Source organism: Chaetodon trifascialis, chromosome 12 (genome assembly GCF_039877785.1).
Source record: "Chaetodon trifascialis isolate fChaTrf1 chromosome 12, fChaTrf1.hap1, whole genome shotgun sequence".
NCBI lineage: Eukaryota > Metazoa > Chordata > Actinopteri > Chaetodontiformes > Chaetodontidae > Chaetodon > Chaetodon trifascialis.
This window is the reverse complement of record NC_092067.1, coordinates 24,256,614-24,272,222: the sequence shown is the minus strand read 5'-3', so window position 1 is coordinate 24,272,222 and position 15,609 is coordinate 24,256,614. Positions and strand designations below refer to the sequence as shown.

Below are 15,609 nucleotides of genomic sequence, written 5' to 3'. Positions count from 1 at the left end.
CTGCACAGTGGAGAGGATAAAGGCCGCTGACTGGAGTGAAAGTCCAGTGTCTATGACAGGAACTGGGACTGAAGAGACGTGAACAGCTGAGACGTCTCCCCGTTCATGTGAAGGATCTCTCCTCGAAGTCAGGTGTTAGAAGCTCAAACGTTGTTTCATAAGTCAGTCATTGATGACGGACAAGTGATTAAATTTGTCTATGGAAGGCGAAGTTAACCCTGCTGAGTGAGAGAAAAACGGAAAAATGCACCTTAGGTCCAAAAGCTGGGAGATGAACTATTTGTTTTACACGTAGTTTTTGTTAATTAAAAAAAACAAACAAACAGATAAAGCAGCTTTTCAAACCCTTTAGACTGGGCCAGGCTAGCTGTTTCCCGCTGATTTGAGGCATTATGCTAGGCTAAGCTAACCTGCTGCTCTCATTTCATGTATCAGTTTGGCGGCTCGAGGCTACGTTAGCCGCTGCTAGCATAAGACACTGTGTGTGTGTGTGTGTGTGTGTGTCTGTGTATATACAGAGACATACACATATATACATGTATGTGTGTGTGTATATATATGTATGTATGTGTGTGTGTGTGTATATATACACATACACACACATACACATATACATACATACATATATACATATATCTGTGTATGTGTGTGTCTGTGTATATACACACACATACACATATATACACATGTATGTGTGTGTGTATATGTATGTATGTATGTGTATATATACACATACATACATACATATATATACACATATATACACACACACACACACACACACATATATACATATATGTGTGTGTATGTATATATATATATATATTTTTTTTTTTCTACATACGGAAGCTGAGAGCTTTGAGCTTAGTTATCTCAAGATAACGAGATAATCAACTCATTATCAGAAGAAAACAAACGGTTGTTCCTGTTTATTATCTATAATGTTAGCCACTGCTAGCCATCGAGTACCTTCTCGACGACTGTGCTACTGATTTAAGGTGAAAATGTCACGGTTTCTTTAACCGCTCCCCAACGCCGGAGAGGATTCATTTGGTTGAAGCCTCCTGGACTTTGTCTCATTATCACGAGAAAACGAGCTTTATCTCGAGATAACAAAACACTGAATTTGTGATGTCGAGATTACAGCGATTAAAAAACAATTATAAGCATGGCTGCTCTCAGCTTCTGTACTTACACAAAGGATCGCCTGCTGCTCAGTCTGGTCACGTGCTCAGGGGAAAATTCAAAGGTCACGGACAAAGAAGACGATCAAACTGTTTCAGAGTTTCAGGGTTTAAAGCAGTTTAGATTTTTCATCCTGATGCACATTTCAAAGTTAACTCTTAAGATTCAGACAGGACTTGTGTTTTTTAAGGATCTGCTTTACACTCCCAGCTCATATCGAGCCACTAAAAGCATAAACCATTCAGGACGCGATTAGGATACATACAGTAGGGCGACCCAGTTAGACGGCCAGAGCTCCTGAGCGCCTCTGATATGTCGACCACAGAGGTCATGAAACAGCAGGAGGGATCTGAGCTCTGCGGTGAGAGGCCTCGAGCCGGAGCACCTGATAGAGAAAGGAAGTGAAAAACGCTGAGATGAGAGCGCACTTTTTTCTCCAACGCTGGGAACAAAACACGACCTTCTCCTTCTCGGACAGCTTAGTCAGGACTTCAGGTTTCGTTAGTCGAGGCTCGGGAGCGCCGCCTGACTTTACAGCAGCCATGACGGGACTTTTCAAGGTCACACAAGAAAACTTCACGTTGAAGATTTACGCAAGCAGAAGCTTTGAAATCCTTTTTGATTAGAAGCGGAGTCACAGTTCACCTGCTTAAACTACGACCTGTGAAACCTCATCTTCATTCTTCACTGCATTGCATCACACGGCACTGACAGTGGAAAAAGGCAGCGAGTTTGGACTCTGGAAGACACGCTCATGTTGAAATCACCAAGGCTGACGGCTTAAAGAAAGATTTACATCTTTATTCAATTTCAACATGTAGAAAAATGTGTAACTGCACATAAATGTGCGATGATCTGTGCCCACAGAAGGCTTTCACCTCACCGCCGACTTTTCATCTGGATCAATCAGTCATATAAATAATTGCATTAAAAGTGTTGATTCCCTTTTCTGACACTCATCGCCAATGAAGCCACTTGTCTGACGTTGTATGAAGTGAAATGAAGGCATCATGAACACCACAGACTCTCAACCAGGGAAAAAAAACACACAAAAATATTCACTTCTGAGGTCGAAACTCTACAAAAAAACCACGATTTCCCTCCACAGCACAGGTTGAACTCAGTCAGGTCAGAGCCAACAGAAGAGTCGAAACAGCTAAAAATATCTGTAAATATAAACATGAAGCTTCTGTACAAGTGGAGCAGTTTAAATACAAATTTGACCAAACCTACTGCAGAGAAAGACGCAGCCGAAACATCAATTACACTGCAACAATCGAAAAAGGCTGAGAACCACGAAAAGTCAGGAGGATGTTTCCTGGCTTTAGTTCTGCAATTCAAAAACACAGAAATCTGCAGGCATCAGAGGAGAGTCGACGGCGTTCTGAGCTCAAAACTGAGCTTATTCTAAATTAGAGGGTTGGTGTAAACCAAACACCGAACATGAGCAAACACACCTTTCCCTGCTGGAGGTCTGCTGGTGGTGTCCTGCCAAGCATTGTGGAGATGGATGGGAGGAACCGGGAGTATCTCAAATAAAACTCTGGTGCTTCCAAATCACTGATAAACTCCTGCAGTCACACACGGCTGTGCATGCAGCGCACGCCGAGCGTTGGTCCATGGCGTGGCAAAAGAAGGGAAACAGGAAATTATACTGAAAATCGCGTCGTGTGTGCGTGTAGAAAGTTTGGTGCTGCAGCCAAGTGCGGAGAAATCCTGGAGGAGAGCCTGCAGCAGTCCTCAGGAGAACCGCGAAAATACAAAGGAACAGCTGAGAAACAACACGGTTAATGTTCAGGAGGGCCTGGGTCAGGATCCAGACCCCAATTCAATCCAGACCGCAGCATAACACTTGGAAACAGACTTTAACTTGTCAACATTGACTCAAAGCTGCGAGGGGACACTTATGCAACCGAACATTTTCTGTTTTTCTTTGTTTGCACTTTTTTTTTCCCCTCTGATTTAATAACCCCAGACACTAAAAAAACCCGCTCGTGTGGTGAGGACCTTCTGTGGGCACTGCATCTGTGTGAGCGTCTGTCTTTGTGCACGGTCATGTTCAGGAGTCCAGCAGGCCTGCGAGCCAGCTGTGGTCTAGTTTCTTCAGCCTCCTCAGCTCCCTCAGCTGGGCTTTGCTCAGAGACGCCTCTGCGGGCTCCGCCGCCCGGCCCGACGCTGACGCCTGCGCCGGTCTTGTGCTGCTGGATTCCATTTCCTCCTCTGAATCCTCTTCCTCTTTCTCACTCTCCATTTCCTCCTCTGCATGTTTATTTTCCTCTCTGAGGAAGGGAAAAAAAAAGGTTAACGTGACTCTGCATATTTTTAGAGATAAACAACAAAGTCCAAGTTTTCCCACATGCATCGTTTTAACACAGAGCTCAAGTTGCTGAGTCATGTGAAGCCTGAATTCCAGCTGTGTTCTGTCAACCCATGCTGACACCAGACCATAAAAAGGGCACAAAATAAGCCCTACGACTGAACTGATTTCCAGCTTTTACTGGCTAATAATTGAAGAAGGAATATTTGGATATTCACACAGAGAATGTGCTGAACTCCTGCGGCCTGGCAGGGTTTCAGACCAGCCTTGAAGAACAACTGACCTGGCGTCTGCAGTGGAGATGAGCAGAGACTTCACAAACATTGAGCAGAGGAAAGAGGTGGAGGGCAAGACGTGGGCCGGGGTCTGCAGAAGCTGCCAAGAAGAGAAAAAACGACAAGATTTACTGCAAAGCAAACTGCAAAACTGGTTTTAAAATAGCACAAAAATGTGAAACGTCTGCAGTGTGAGATGCCAAACATCAACTAAAATAAATACTTTTGTTCTGAACTTCAACAGCCAAGCAAACATCTACAGATGAATGATGCTTCAATGCAACACAAAGTGGACATAAACGCCAGCGGGCTGGACGGCCGACCTCTCTGACAGCAGCAGAGCCCTGAGGCAGAGCCGTCCTCTCTGCGGACACGCCGCTCGCTGCGTCTCCGCTCTCCTGCTGCTGCTGCCGCCGGTGTTTCCCCAGCAGCAGGTAGAACGGTGTCATGGCCACGCTGTCATCGATCACAAGCTTGAAGAGGGGAGAGAGACAACCACACCGTGAGGAATAGAAAGACAGATGAAGACAGAAGAGCTTCATGAACAGGACGATGAAAACGCGTAACTGCACGAGTAACCGCCAGGTGACTGATCGACTGCACGCTGAGGCCAGACACGTTTGAAAGCCTCAGACGCTGAGCAGTGCTGGGACGTAACGAAGTACATTTACTCGACCGCTGTACTTCAGGACAAATTCAAAGTACTATTTCCATTTTATGCAACTTATCCTTCATCTCAGTAACAAACACAGTACTTTTACTCCACTACATTTGTCTGAGCTTCAGTTACTCGTCAGTAAAAGATCTGAATACGTCTTCCATCACTGGGCGTGCTGTACCTGTTTGCTGGACGCCATCAGTTTGTCCTCCTCCGCCTTGGTGGAGAATGTCAAGAGGTCCTACAGAGGACAACAGCATGAACGCAGCATGAAAAAAAAACGTCCTTTTGAGTGAAAATCAAAAGCCACTGTAGCTACACTGACATACATTCAGATCACATATGGACGTTTCTGAGAGGACACACACAATATGAAGTTCAGCTTGTCTCTTGTCTAGTTTGACTTCATTTCCTGCTCACTGTGACTTTTGGCGGAGTAAACATGTCTGCTCATCCTTACAAGGCCAATTAGTAACAAATATGTCACCTTATAAAGATCTGAGAGTGCGCTCCTTTGGACCAATCACTGTAAATCTAACGCTGAGCGAACACGTCATCCAGCCAATCATCTTAGTGGCTGAGTGTTGTTTACCATGTACTGAGTGAGGAAGAACAGCTGGGAGCGGTTGAGCCACTGGCTGCTCTCCTCGCAGCTCTCCAGCATCTCCTCCCGCGGGGCAAAGACGGCGCGAGTCACCTTCCCCGAGCACACGGCCTTATGGGAAAACAGCGGCCGAGGTTCGCTGGGCTTAAACACAAACACTGAAAACAGAGACGAAAGAAAACCAGCAGAAACGGTCAGATTTCCTCACTTCTACTGAGGAAGCGATGGACACAGACGTTCACGGTGCCCTGACGTTTACTGTAGCGCCACCATGATGAAATCTGGCACAAACATTCCTCTAACGCCATCGTCAGGTCAGCTGTGTTCAGCAATGCTAACACGCTAAACTCAGACGGTGAGCCTGGTGAATGTCACACCTGCTTAGCATTAGCATGCTAACACTGTCACTGTGAGCATGCTGATGTTAGCATTAGCGTCAGTAACGCCTTCAGAGATGGCTGCTGTGGGTTTCAGGTGTGATTACGGCAAAAGCTTACGGTCGGTGCATCCAGCCTGACAGCAGAAGGCAGCCATGTTCTCAGAGAGGGGGTCGGCCAGCAGCAGGCTCACGTCCATCGAGGTGCTCCACTCCACTGCAGGGAGGGCGGGAAGCAGAGGAAGAGGAAGAGGAAGAGGAATTAAGTGCGCGAACAAAACTAAAGTCAACTGCGACAAATGCACTGTCATGCAGCCTCACGTGAGCAGGTGAGGAGGTTCCAGCAGCAGAGCAGGCTGTTGGCAGTGGTTCCCAGCAGATACTTGGAGCAGCTTAGACGGCCAAAACAAAGATCCCTGTTGGAGAAAAAAAACTCTTTTATTTTCCTGTGCACGCGCACCCCCCTCCCCCAACAACCAACCAGCTCCTTACACCACACAAATATTTCACAGGATTAGCTTTTGAGGGGGTTTCTGCTTTGGAGGCTTCAAACGGGAGCACGCAGGCGAGGGTCCGAACACCCACGAAGAGCCAAACAGCCGGAAAATCTGCGTCTGGCAGACAAATCGATTTCAGCGCCTTCTACGTGTTATTTAAACGCAGTCTGTGACATTCCTTTGCAAAGATGTGTCCTGATTTGCATGTAGAGAGTGTGGAGGTGCAGGTCAAGCGGTCGACCCAGCTCTGCACATCCATAGGTGGTACTTATGTAAGGGGCAGCGGGCAGCTGTCAAAACAGACGACCATTAACGTCTGGAACTCTGAAGTCTTATTACGCACAAGTTCCCTCCGAGCTTCCAAATTACACAGGACACGTCTGCTCGTTTGAAGAGGCTTTCTGAGCGTGTGCGAGGCAGCTCATTGGTCGTGCATTATTAGTGGACAGGGACACATTTTAGAGCGTTTCTTGGCAGCTGAAGTTTTATCTCAGCTGCTTCCTTCACTTTGAGATAAACTGCCAGTCAGCTCTCTGTTTTTAAACTCGGTACGCTGAATGCTGACGGAGTGTTCTGTGGAAAAGTGGTACAGAAACTAACAACAGTAGTTTCATGTCCTCGCTGCCCTCAGGGCCCCTTCTTGAGCAGCGGGGACAACATTTCTGAGCGTCCAGCAACGTTGCGAAACTGCAGGCGGCTGACAGGCAGCACTTTTTCTCAGGCAGTCACGTCCCCCGTGTGTTGTGAGAGACGACGTCCTGGACTTCTGCCAGCGCAGAGACAAGGTCATTTAACTGCTCAGAGACAACAGCCAAAACCCAAAACAAACAGCTGCTTAGTGAGCCTGTGTGAGCTGAGCTTCATCGAACTGTCCACTGTTGTGTGTTTCTCTGCAGACGAGTGAAATAAACGTTCTGCCGTGCAGCAGCTCGACAAACAAATATTAATGTAGTGAAGCTGCAGCACAGACGACAGCTCGACGGTGCAGCGTCTGGCTTCCTCATGCGTCTGTCAATCACTTTCCTGCCTTGAAGACACTACTTAAGACATTTGCTAACACCTAATTTTCATTTGTTTGAGGCTATTTTGGACTTCTGATGTGTCTCGCTGGACAGAAATAAGCTTTATGCTGCTGTTTGCAGTTTGTCTAGTTGTTTTTTAACATCCACATGTGGAAAAAAAGGCTGCAGATAAAAACTATCATTAAGCAAATCAACACCTCTGTGTCTCCAAACACTGTGAGCTGAAATAAAAGGACACTGCTGGCAGCAGTTTCACTGAACTGATCCTGCCAACAAGTATTAGGTTTGTACTCAACATGTGACATCTTATTCCTTTGTGCCTCAGACACACACTCGAGTTTATTTGGACTGAATCCCACACACACACACACACACACACACACACACACACACACACACACACACACACACACACACACACACACACACACACACACACACACACACACACACACACCGTCCTGCTGCCCCAAATACTCACTAGAGCAACGAGAGCAGATTGATCCGCAGCTGAAAATAGTCCCAATCATTTAAAGTATTTAGTCCTGTTTAGTAACGTTCACTAAAAACCACAGTGCCAGCAGAAAGAGATGAGCCTTTTCACAGATTAAACTACATGTCGAGAACTGGACTGAGTGTCTTTACTGTCAGCAGACAAGCTGTCAAACCTGAAAACAGGTCCGTGATGTCTCTGTATCTAGTCTGTACTTCAGTTTTATCACTTTCTTCTAATCTTGTACAAACACTGGCTGCTCGTTCACCAGGACAGACTGTGGTTTTGCACGTCTTTGCATGTATTTCATGTTACTTTCTCATCCTGTGTGTGTGTCAGAGATGAGTGGTGGCCCTAAAAATGCTTGTGTCCTCTTTAATCGCTCCACAAACAGCAGGAAAATCTCAATTCGATGATGATTTTCAATACAAAACCAGCCTCAGTGAACGTGTGGGCGATGCGAGCGCCTCTTTCTGCTCTGACCTGATGGCTTTCGGCGGCTGGGACAGGGTCGTCAGGAGCTCCCAGGAGGCCGGGCTCCACACGGTCACCACCTCCTGGAAGCTGACGGCCAACAGAGAGCCATCGGCTGAGAAGCAGCAGCACTCGGGCACCAGGCTGTGATAGGTTCCCACGAAGTCACACGACCAGGAAGGACCTTCATCTGCTGGCACATCCGAGGGGAAGGAGAGAGGGAGACAGACACGGAGAGAGCTGGATTAGTGAGAAATACGGCCTAATTTGGCTCAAACCGGACATTCAGCTCTGTGCTGTGAAGCCAAAACGGTCGAGGCTGGCGCCAACACAGCGATTCCTACTGATGGCGCCGGGCTCAAAATGAATGTTTGAACAAAGACCTCTGGATAAAAGAATCACCTTCATGGCACTGATGGTAGGAGGGACGTTACAGTGACTTTTCCAACCTCCAAACTGGGTTTGTCTGAGCGGCAGTTTCATGTGATTAAAGCTGATGTTATTCAGACATTTGCAGTTTCTTGATTCAAGTGGAAACAGCAAATCTGCTCCACAGTGAATAAGTCTATTTCTGAAGGTAAACGTGTCAATCTGTGCAGAGCAGATCAGGTCAGACAGGAAATTACACACACAGAGGGTGTAGAGGATCCTGTAAATTTTCAAAATAAAACACTATCCCGACCGTGAAGCAACAATAAACACAATTAATACACGCAAAGAAATCATTTAACAACGGAGGCTACTGAACCTAAAATCAAAGGAAAATGATGAAATAAGCACAATCTGAGCAAGTCTGCAAAGCTCAGCAGGCTGAACGCTTCTGACATGCGACTGGCGGGACATGCATGGAGGACGGAGGACGGTGGACCCCGTCGCAGACACAAGCAGACCACTTTCCTTTTTCCAACAGAGCCCAGAAACAACCAAAACATGCAAACTGCACACAGACAGGCCGGGATGTGAATGTGAAATTTAGCTTCAGTCCAAATTTAACTAGTCAGATCACACAGAGCTCTTCAGTGACTTATAAGGAACGCTTAGTTCTTAAACAAATAAGCTGGAGCGACTCATGACGGGGCAGAAAAGTTAGAGGAGCACAGTGAGTATCACCAGCCTTCAACAGCTCAGCCACACTGCGTTCTGCTCGAACGGACAGTCAGAAACGGAGCTCACCCTCTGTGTGGGCCGCGGCGGCCAGCTGCCAGGCTTTGAAGTGGCCGTCCTTGCTGGTGGAGACCAGCATGGTGGTCTGGCTGTCGGTGGCGCTGGAGAAGCACATGGCTGTAATCTGGGCCTCGTGGGGGGCCGAGATGGTCGTGTTCAGCACAAAACTGCAGGTGATACAGAAGGCGTGTTAGCGGGTCGACACTGGGAGCGATTATTCCAGCCTTGGAAACACTTTTAGACCAGTCCGCGAATGTGCCTCTGACTGACACCACGTGTAGTCAAAACATCTGCACCTTTGTGTTTGCTCATCGAACGCCCACAGCTTCAAGTTCAGCTCCAGCTCGGCCACTTTCTGCTTTCTTTCTTCCACTGTTGCCAGCCAGTCGCCAGAGGCACCAAAGGCCGCCTTGACCACCTCAAACTGCTGCAGGCCCGACTCATGAATGTACTCCTGCTGCACGATGTCCAGCTGTGGAAAAGATGACGGACCTCAGAATTAAGGCTAATTCACACCAAGCTGCTGTTGACAGAATGAAGTGGATCAGAAGAGATCTGTGCTCCAAACTTCTGTTTGTAATTGAAATAAAACCATCTCATAACCACTTCTACGGTATTTCAGCTGTTGAAATTGCACATTAGGTTAATAAAAGCCTCCAAGAAAGACCCACAAACGTCTGGTCTGACCTGTGTGAGACATCTTTAGCTCAGACTGTGAAGCAGAGGTGCTTACGTTGTACAGCAGCTTGTCTCTTTGCAGGGAGTAAAACTGCAGGTGACCTGGCTTCCCGTTCAGGACCAGGGACTTGCTGCGTGGGTCGACCATCAGGTCTGTCCTCACACTTTCTCCTGCAGAGATAAAAAAAAAAAAGAGTGGAAGTCAAAGGCTGTCTCTACATGCAGAGTCGATCCCTGTTTCTCTCTTTTTGATATGTCACATGAGGCACAACTGCTTCGAAAATTCATGACAAGGCAAAATTTTTATTTCTGCTTTCTGACACAGAATGAGCACAAAACACACACACTACATAAAAAAAAGAAATCACACAGAATTCTGGTTTGATATCACATAGAACACCTGCTGATGAGCTGGAGAACAGTTACCACGCCTGCGACTCTTAAACACTTGTTATCACATGGCGTTTGATTTCCTTGATGTCTTTGAACGCAGCACTGCGCTTGCCTGGACTCCCCATCTTTGCATCTCTGCCTCAACAGGCCGGCTGATTGGCTGATTGGTTTATCAGTTAAACTGAACATGTTGGTGGATTAAGACCTCATTGCTCTGAACTGTGACAGGCTGTTTATGATGGACCGTATACGTTTATCATCTGCAAGCACATATGGCGCGTTTACGATCGATCGACACGCTGCGACACGTCGTCTGTACTCACCTTTGACCAGGCCCTGAATGACGGCCGACACTTTAACGCAACTCTGGATGATTGTGATCTCTGAAATGAGAGGAGACAGATATGAGTGAGCCGAGCTTTGCCTTCACACTGAAACCTCTGGAACAACTCTTATCAGTCCAGGATGCAAACATGCCCTGAAATGGAAAAGTTTCAGCTTTTAAAGCGATAATCTTCAACATGTGTGCATTAAAGTCACTCAACCTGTGGTATTTAGTTTGTTTTGTACTCCTATATTATCCCAAATGTTTAAAGTAATGTTCAACCTAAGAGAAATCCATGATTTCATTTTCATTTGGTTGCTTGTCACAACATGGATTTCTTATAGCTGACACTGATAATTACCTGGTTCTCACGGCCGATACTGATAAAACATCCGATAATTTCACATTGTTGTATTTTAAAAAGAAGCTGATAATCTGCAGTTTATGACAGCTGGAGGTAAGAAAGGCTCCCTCCCTCACTATCGGAATAATACACGAGAATATAATTTTCCCATTATCGGCCGATAATTTCTCATCCCAGACGTCATTCATATCCTCTAGCTGCTATCACTTCCAGGGGAAACAGAAAACACTGGATGATTGTCAGAAAGTGAGGAAGGAAGTCTGCGAAGGTGACTAAACAAACAACAACTCCCATGATCCCACGCTACTTCATGACATCATCAAACTATCTCTTTAGTTTCCATTGTTTGGATTGAGAGACCCTCAACGGGGCAACGATGGTGCATTCATGCACCACTGGGTGCTCGCTTTTTATTTCCACTTTATCCACCATCACAATCATTTCTCCCACAGCTTGCTGCTCATTGCTTCAGGTGAGTGTGTCAGACAGGTGGCAGCTCCTTACTGTTGTCACTGTGTGAAGTACAGAACAGCGCTCCGTTGGGTGAGACGGTGATGTGCGTGATGGCGCCTCCCAGCCGGGGCAGGAAGTCCCGCTGGTTCTCGTGGTTGTATCGCCACTGGACGAGCACCGACTCTATGCCTCCACTCAGCAGGTTGGTGCCTGGTGAAACAAAGCGGAGGCACATGCAGAGGCAGGAGCAGGGAGGTCAATCTAATTTAGTCATCATGGCACAAAACTATTGTCTGAAACAGGACAAAACCTCCAGTTTCCCGCCTGAGATCTTCAAATATCTGCAGTGAGATGAAGAGCCCCGGTGTGAAATGCATCTACCTTCTGGGGTGAAGCACAGTGCGCTGACAGCACTGTGGTGCCAGTGCAGGGTGGAGTATGTGTACTCCTTCTTGTGGTTGAAGTTTCTCCTGAGAGGATAAACAGTAACGTAAGAATAATAAAGTTTCTTCACCTCAACCATGACCTACATTTACACACAATAGACACACAAAAGCTTTCCAAAAATCAAACACTGTGGTTCACTCGAGGCGGAGGAGGTGACAAAAAGTCCCCACTGTGCTACAGGAGCGGAGGTCATCGGTGCAGCTTTCAGGAAAACATGCAAACCAAGTGAGCGGCAGACTAAACATTTGTTCAAACTTATGAAATGCTGGGCGAGTGTTTCAGCTTCAAGGTCACGCCGTTCATTCACTCACCACAAGCGAATCTTTCCATCTTCGTGTCCGGTGGCGATGCAGTCATCTTTCGGGTGACAGGCGACGCACGTGAACGTGTTCTTGCCTCCCTTCTTGTTGTTTTCTTTGAGGGGAAACCTGTTAACATCGCAGGAGGACAGACACACAGCGTTACTGAACAACAAATCGTGTGAAACGATCATCTTTAATGCACTTTAAGTCTCCGCGCCTCGCTCACCTGAATGCCTTTGGCTTCTTGAAGAAGTAGACCTCCAGCTGCAAACCTTTAACTGAAGCAATATATTCACCCTGAGAGGAAGAAAACGTCTGATTATAACACACACGCACAGAAAAGCTGACCTGGGATCTGTTTTTGAACCCTGTGCTTGAGTAAATGACCGTGGGTTTGTCCCATCATCAGCAGAGAGCAGGGAGCTGTAGCTCACTGATTCCCAACCTGAGGGTCCAGACACCCGCTAGAGCTCACAGCTTTCAGAACAAAACCCCTCTGATATGGCAGCATTTTAACCAAGCGGGGGCATCAGTTTGAGAATGTTACTGCTCCAGGTGGTGCGTTGGTGACAGCGGTGCTGATGAACGTACCCCTCTGCCGAAGACGATGGCCGCTGGGTTGGAGCTGACGTCAGTGATCACAGCGGAAAGCTCTCGGGCCTCCACCAGCTGATCTCCGCTCTGGGGTAGATGTATCGCAACCAGCTGGAACAACTCTGCGCGCACGCGCACGCGCACACACACACACACACACACACACACACACACACACACACACACACACACACACACACACACACACACACAAAAGCCTATTACATATTTTACCCAGTGACCTCTTACCCAGTTTCAACTTCACACACATTAAAGGCCCCATGAGAATAATTTTTAGTGTCTGGCGCCTCCTAGTGGAAACCAAAGGCGCTGTAACAGATGGACATCTCGGTGCACATCCCACATTGCTGATTAGGATCCTCTTTTGGTCTCATGCAGTCGAATGAGCGCACGGCATTGAGAGCTGCTTTTTGTTCAGACAGAATTAGCCGACATTAACATCGTCCACCGACATGGTGTCTAATGGATGCTGAGACAGTTTAGGCATTGAGCCAAAGCAATGACCACAAACAGAAACGATGCCAAACCCACCCGATCTTTTGTCAGTATGCATGGGAATAACGACAAAGATGACTCCCTCATGGTTTGCAGATGCGCAGATGGAGTAAATCGGGTATCCGACGACATACGTCTGGAAGAGATCACACAGCTGTCACACATGGCTGCCAGACATCAGAGAAAACACAACACAAACCAGTACCGACCCACGAGTCCTTCACTATCACTGTGTGTAAAGCTGTGGAAGACCTCCTCAGTGAAGGGGGAGGATATACTGATGCAGGTCAATTGTGACAGGTGCTCACCACACTCCACCATGAATACCTCGATCATTCTGCTGTTGAATGAATTACGAAAAAGTGTCCCAAAAACAATCAACATGTGCTATGAAACAGATGTTAGAGAATACAAAAATCAAGCCGTACCTTAATAAGGATGCCATCTGTGAAATCCCAAAGTCTGACAGTGCCATCTGCTGAGCAGGAGTAGGCCTGCAACGATCATCACAGGAAGTGAAACGTGACAGAGAAATCTTTACAGACAGCAGCTACGCACAGCCTACTTTGAATTCCTTTTTTAAACAAACAGTTTACACTAAACAAACCACAAGAAAACAATAAATACATCACAGTACAGTGCATTCATCCAGGATGTGCAGGGGTTTGGAGATATTCATGAATATGTAGCTGATCCCAATAAAACAGATGTTAAAGGCTCCTGATTTGTGGTGATCAGAGCAACAAAAACTTCCATTTGAAAACATTAACAGCTACACATGTTTCTGGATTTAATCACACAGTTACTTCACAATCACAACATATTAAGGGAGAGCCTCTTTTCTTTTCTGAGTTAAAGGGCTGAAAGACAAACTTTAATAAAAAGTTGTTCTAAGTGAAACTGTGGAATATTGAGCAGTAACAGTGCAAAGTTAATTAACTTTTATAATTATAAGGAACACCTCATGGCTCCGGTTTCTGTGAATATTTGATGCTTTTCTCTGTATTATCTAACTGTAAATTTGACGGATGTGATGTCTGTACCTGCAGGTGGTTGGAGGGTTTGAGCAGCACACCTGTCACCAGGTCGGTGTGTCCCCGCAGGTCGTGGATACACTCCTCTGTGGAGGTGCTGAACACCTTCACGCTCTCTCCTGAGGCGCACAGCAGGAACCTGCAGCAACATAAACCGCATTTTTTACACAAGAACTCAACAGTTTCAGTACCAACAACTGCAATGTTTTTGATAACGTGGGTGAAAATAAAGTTAGAATTACATAAAGTTGGTGTCACCTCTTTGTAAACAGCAACAAACATATCAACAGCTAGTTAGCTAGCAACTTGTATGGCTAATGCTAATGGCTAGCGCCGGCTTTAGCTCTCTAGCTGCTAAGAATACGTGAGAAATGTCTTCCGCCAAATGTTAAACGTTCTCGGACTGAAAACACACACTTACCTTGAATCATTGCTGATGACAGGATCTCTGAAGTTTATTTTACTGCCACCTCTGTGAACCACGCGGATATCCCCGTGTTCAACCATGTTTTTACTACATTCAACTTTGACCTGTGGTTCTTCTTCTTTGGGATTATTCGTGTTGGACTATAGACGCATTACCGCCACCTGCTGGGCTGGAGTGTCACAGCCAGAATCAGCTTTATTGGCCAACCGTGAGGTTTTTTTTTGTTCTTGCTTTCAGTGTAGGTTACACAAGAACAATTTACATGAAGACAGAAATAGACACAGAACTAAAAGCAAGGACAGTAAAGCTAAATAAAGATAATTAAGCATTAACTATTATGTACATATAAGTAGATAAAAAAATAAGTAAATATATACACGAGATAGAAAGTAACAAAGAACATTTATTCAAGTATGTATTAAGTACAATGTCAGGTATTTTACTTGAGTATTTCCATTTTATTCGACTTTATACTTGTACTCTACTTTGCTTTCAGAGGGACACTTTGTGTGTTTCCATTGTAGTTTTTTTAGAGTGGATAATTGAACTTTACTTGATTTGAACTGGAGTGACTTATAGCGCTGTGTTTGTTTTGTTCACTGTCACCAAAATGATTTATTCCTGGTACGTCTGGTTTGTCATATCATTGAATTGCTGCAGCTTTCCTCTCAGTAAAACCATCTTTAAAGCACCAATCATGACCTTTAAATCACATTACAGTTGTGATGCTGTCAGTGGCTTCAGGTGGTACTTTAAATGACAAAATCTTTGCAAGGAAATTATCCCTTTATTATGAGGCTTTTGTCATAATTATGAGAAAACATTTGAGTTTTAAATTTCAATTTGGTCTAATGGTGAACTCATTTTTCCTCTTGCTTTTTATTCCTTAAAAATATGAAAGTTTACTCAAACAAATGTTCCTGTATTTCTGACACTGTTGTTTTTAAAACACACTGTATTAAAGTAAATTACAGATGTTATTTTGCTAAATCAACTCAACAGGATATAAGA

The 15,609-nt window shown here is 45.7% G+C and overlaps 1 protein-coding gene across 1 annotated transcript; it reads right to left on the bottom strand.

Annotated features, from left to right (window-relative positions):
* Window positions 1–1,967: 1,967 nt before the first annotated feature.
* On the bottom strand, window positions 1,968–14,693 carry wdr75 (WD repeat domain 75). Its single transcript, XM_070975832.1, has 21 exons — window positions 14,593–14,693; window positions 14,181–14,310; window positions 13,566–13,631; window positions 13,174–13,273; window positions 12,619–12,743; window positions 12,254–12,324; window positions 12,037–12,153; window positions 11,660–11,748; window positions 11,330–11,488; window positions 10,460–10,519; window positions 9,799–9,914; window positions 9,362–9,537; window positions 9,075–9,232; window positions 7,911–8,091; window positions 5,737–5,831; window positions 5,537–5,632; window positions 5,028–5,197; window positions 4,617–4,676; window positions 4,101–4,250; window positions 3,786–3,877; window positions 1,968–3,464 (listed from the first exon to the last, which is right to left on the bottom strand). Exons 1-21 carry the CDS (start codon window positions 14,676–14,678, stop codon window positions 3,245–3,247), a joined length of 2,517 nt encoding a protein of 838 aa, XP_070831933.1. The 5' UTR covers window positions 14,679–14,693; the 3' UTR covers window positions 1,968–3,244.
* Between the last annotated feature and the right edge of the window lie 916 nt (window positions 14,694–15,609).

Coding starts and splice junctions, on each gene's coding strand:
- wdr75 (XM_070975832.1), bottom strand. CDS start 14,678: ATGGTTGAACACGGGGATATCCGCGTGGTTCACAGAGGTGGCAGTAAA. Junction 14,311..14,592: donor GTCATCAGCAATGATTCAAG/GTAAGTGTGTGT, acceptor ATGTTGCTGCAG/GTTCCTGCTGTGCGCCTCAG. Junction 12,154..12,253: donor AAGAAGCCAAAGGCATTCAG/GTGAGCGAGGCG, acceptor CGATGTTAACAG/GTTTCCCCTCAAAGAAAACA.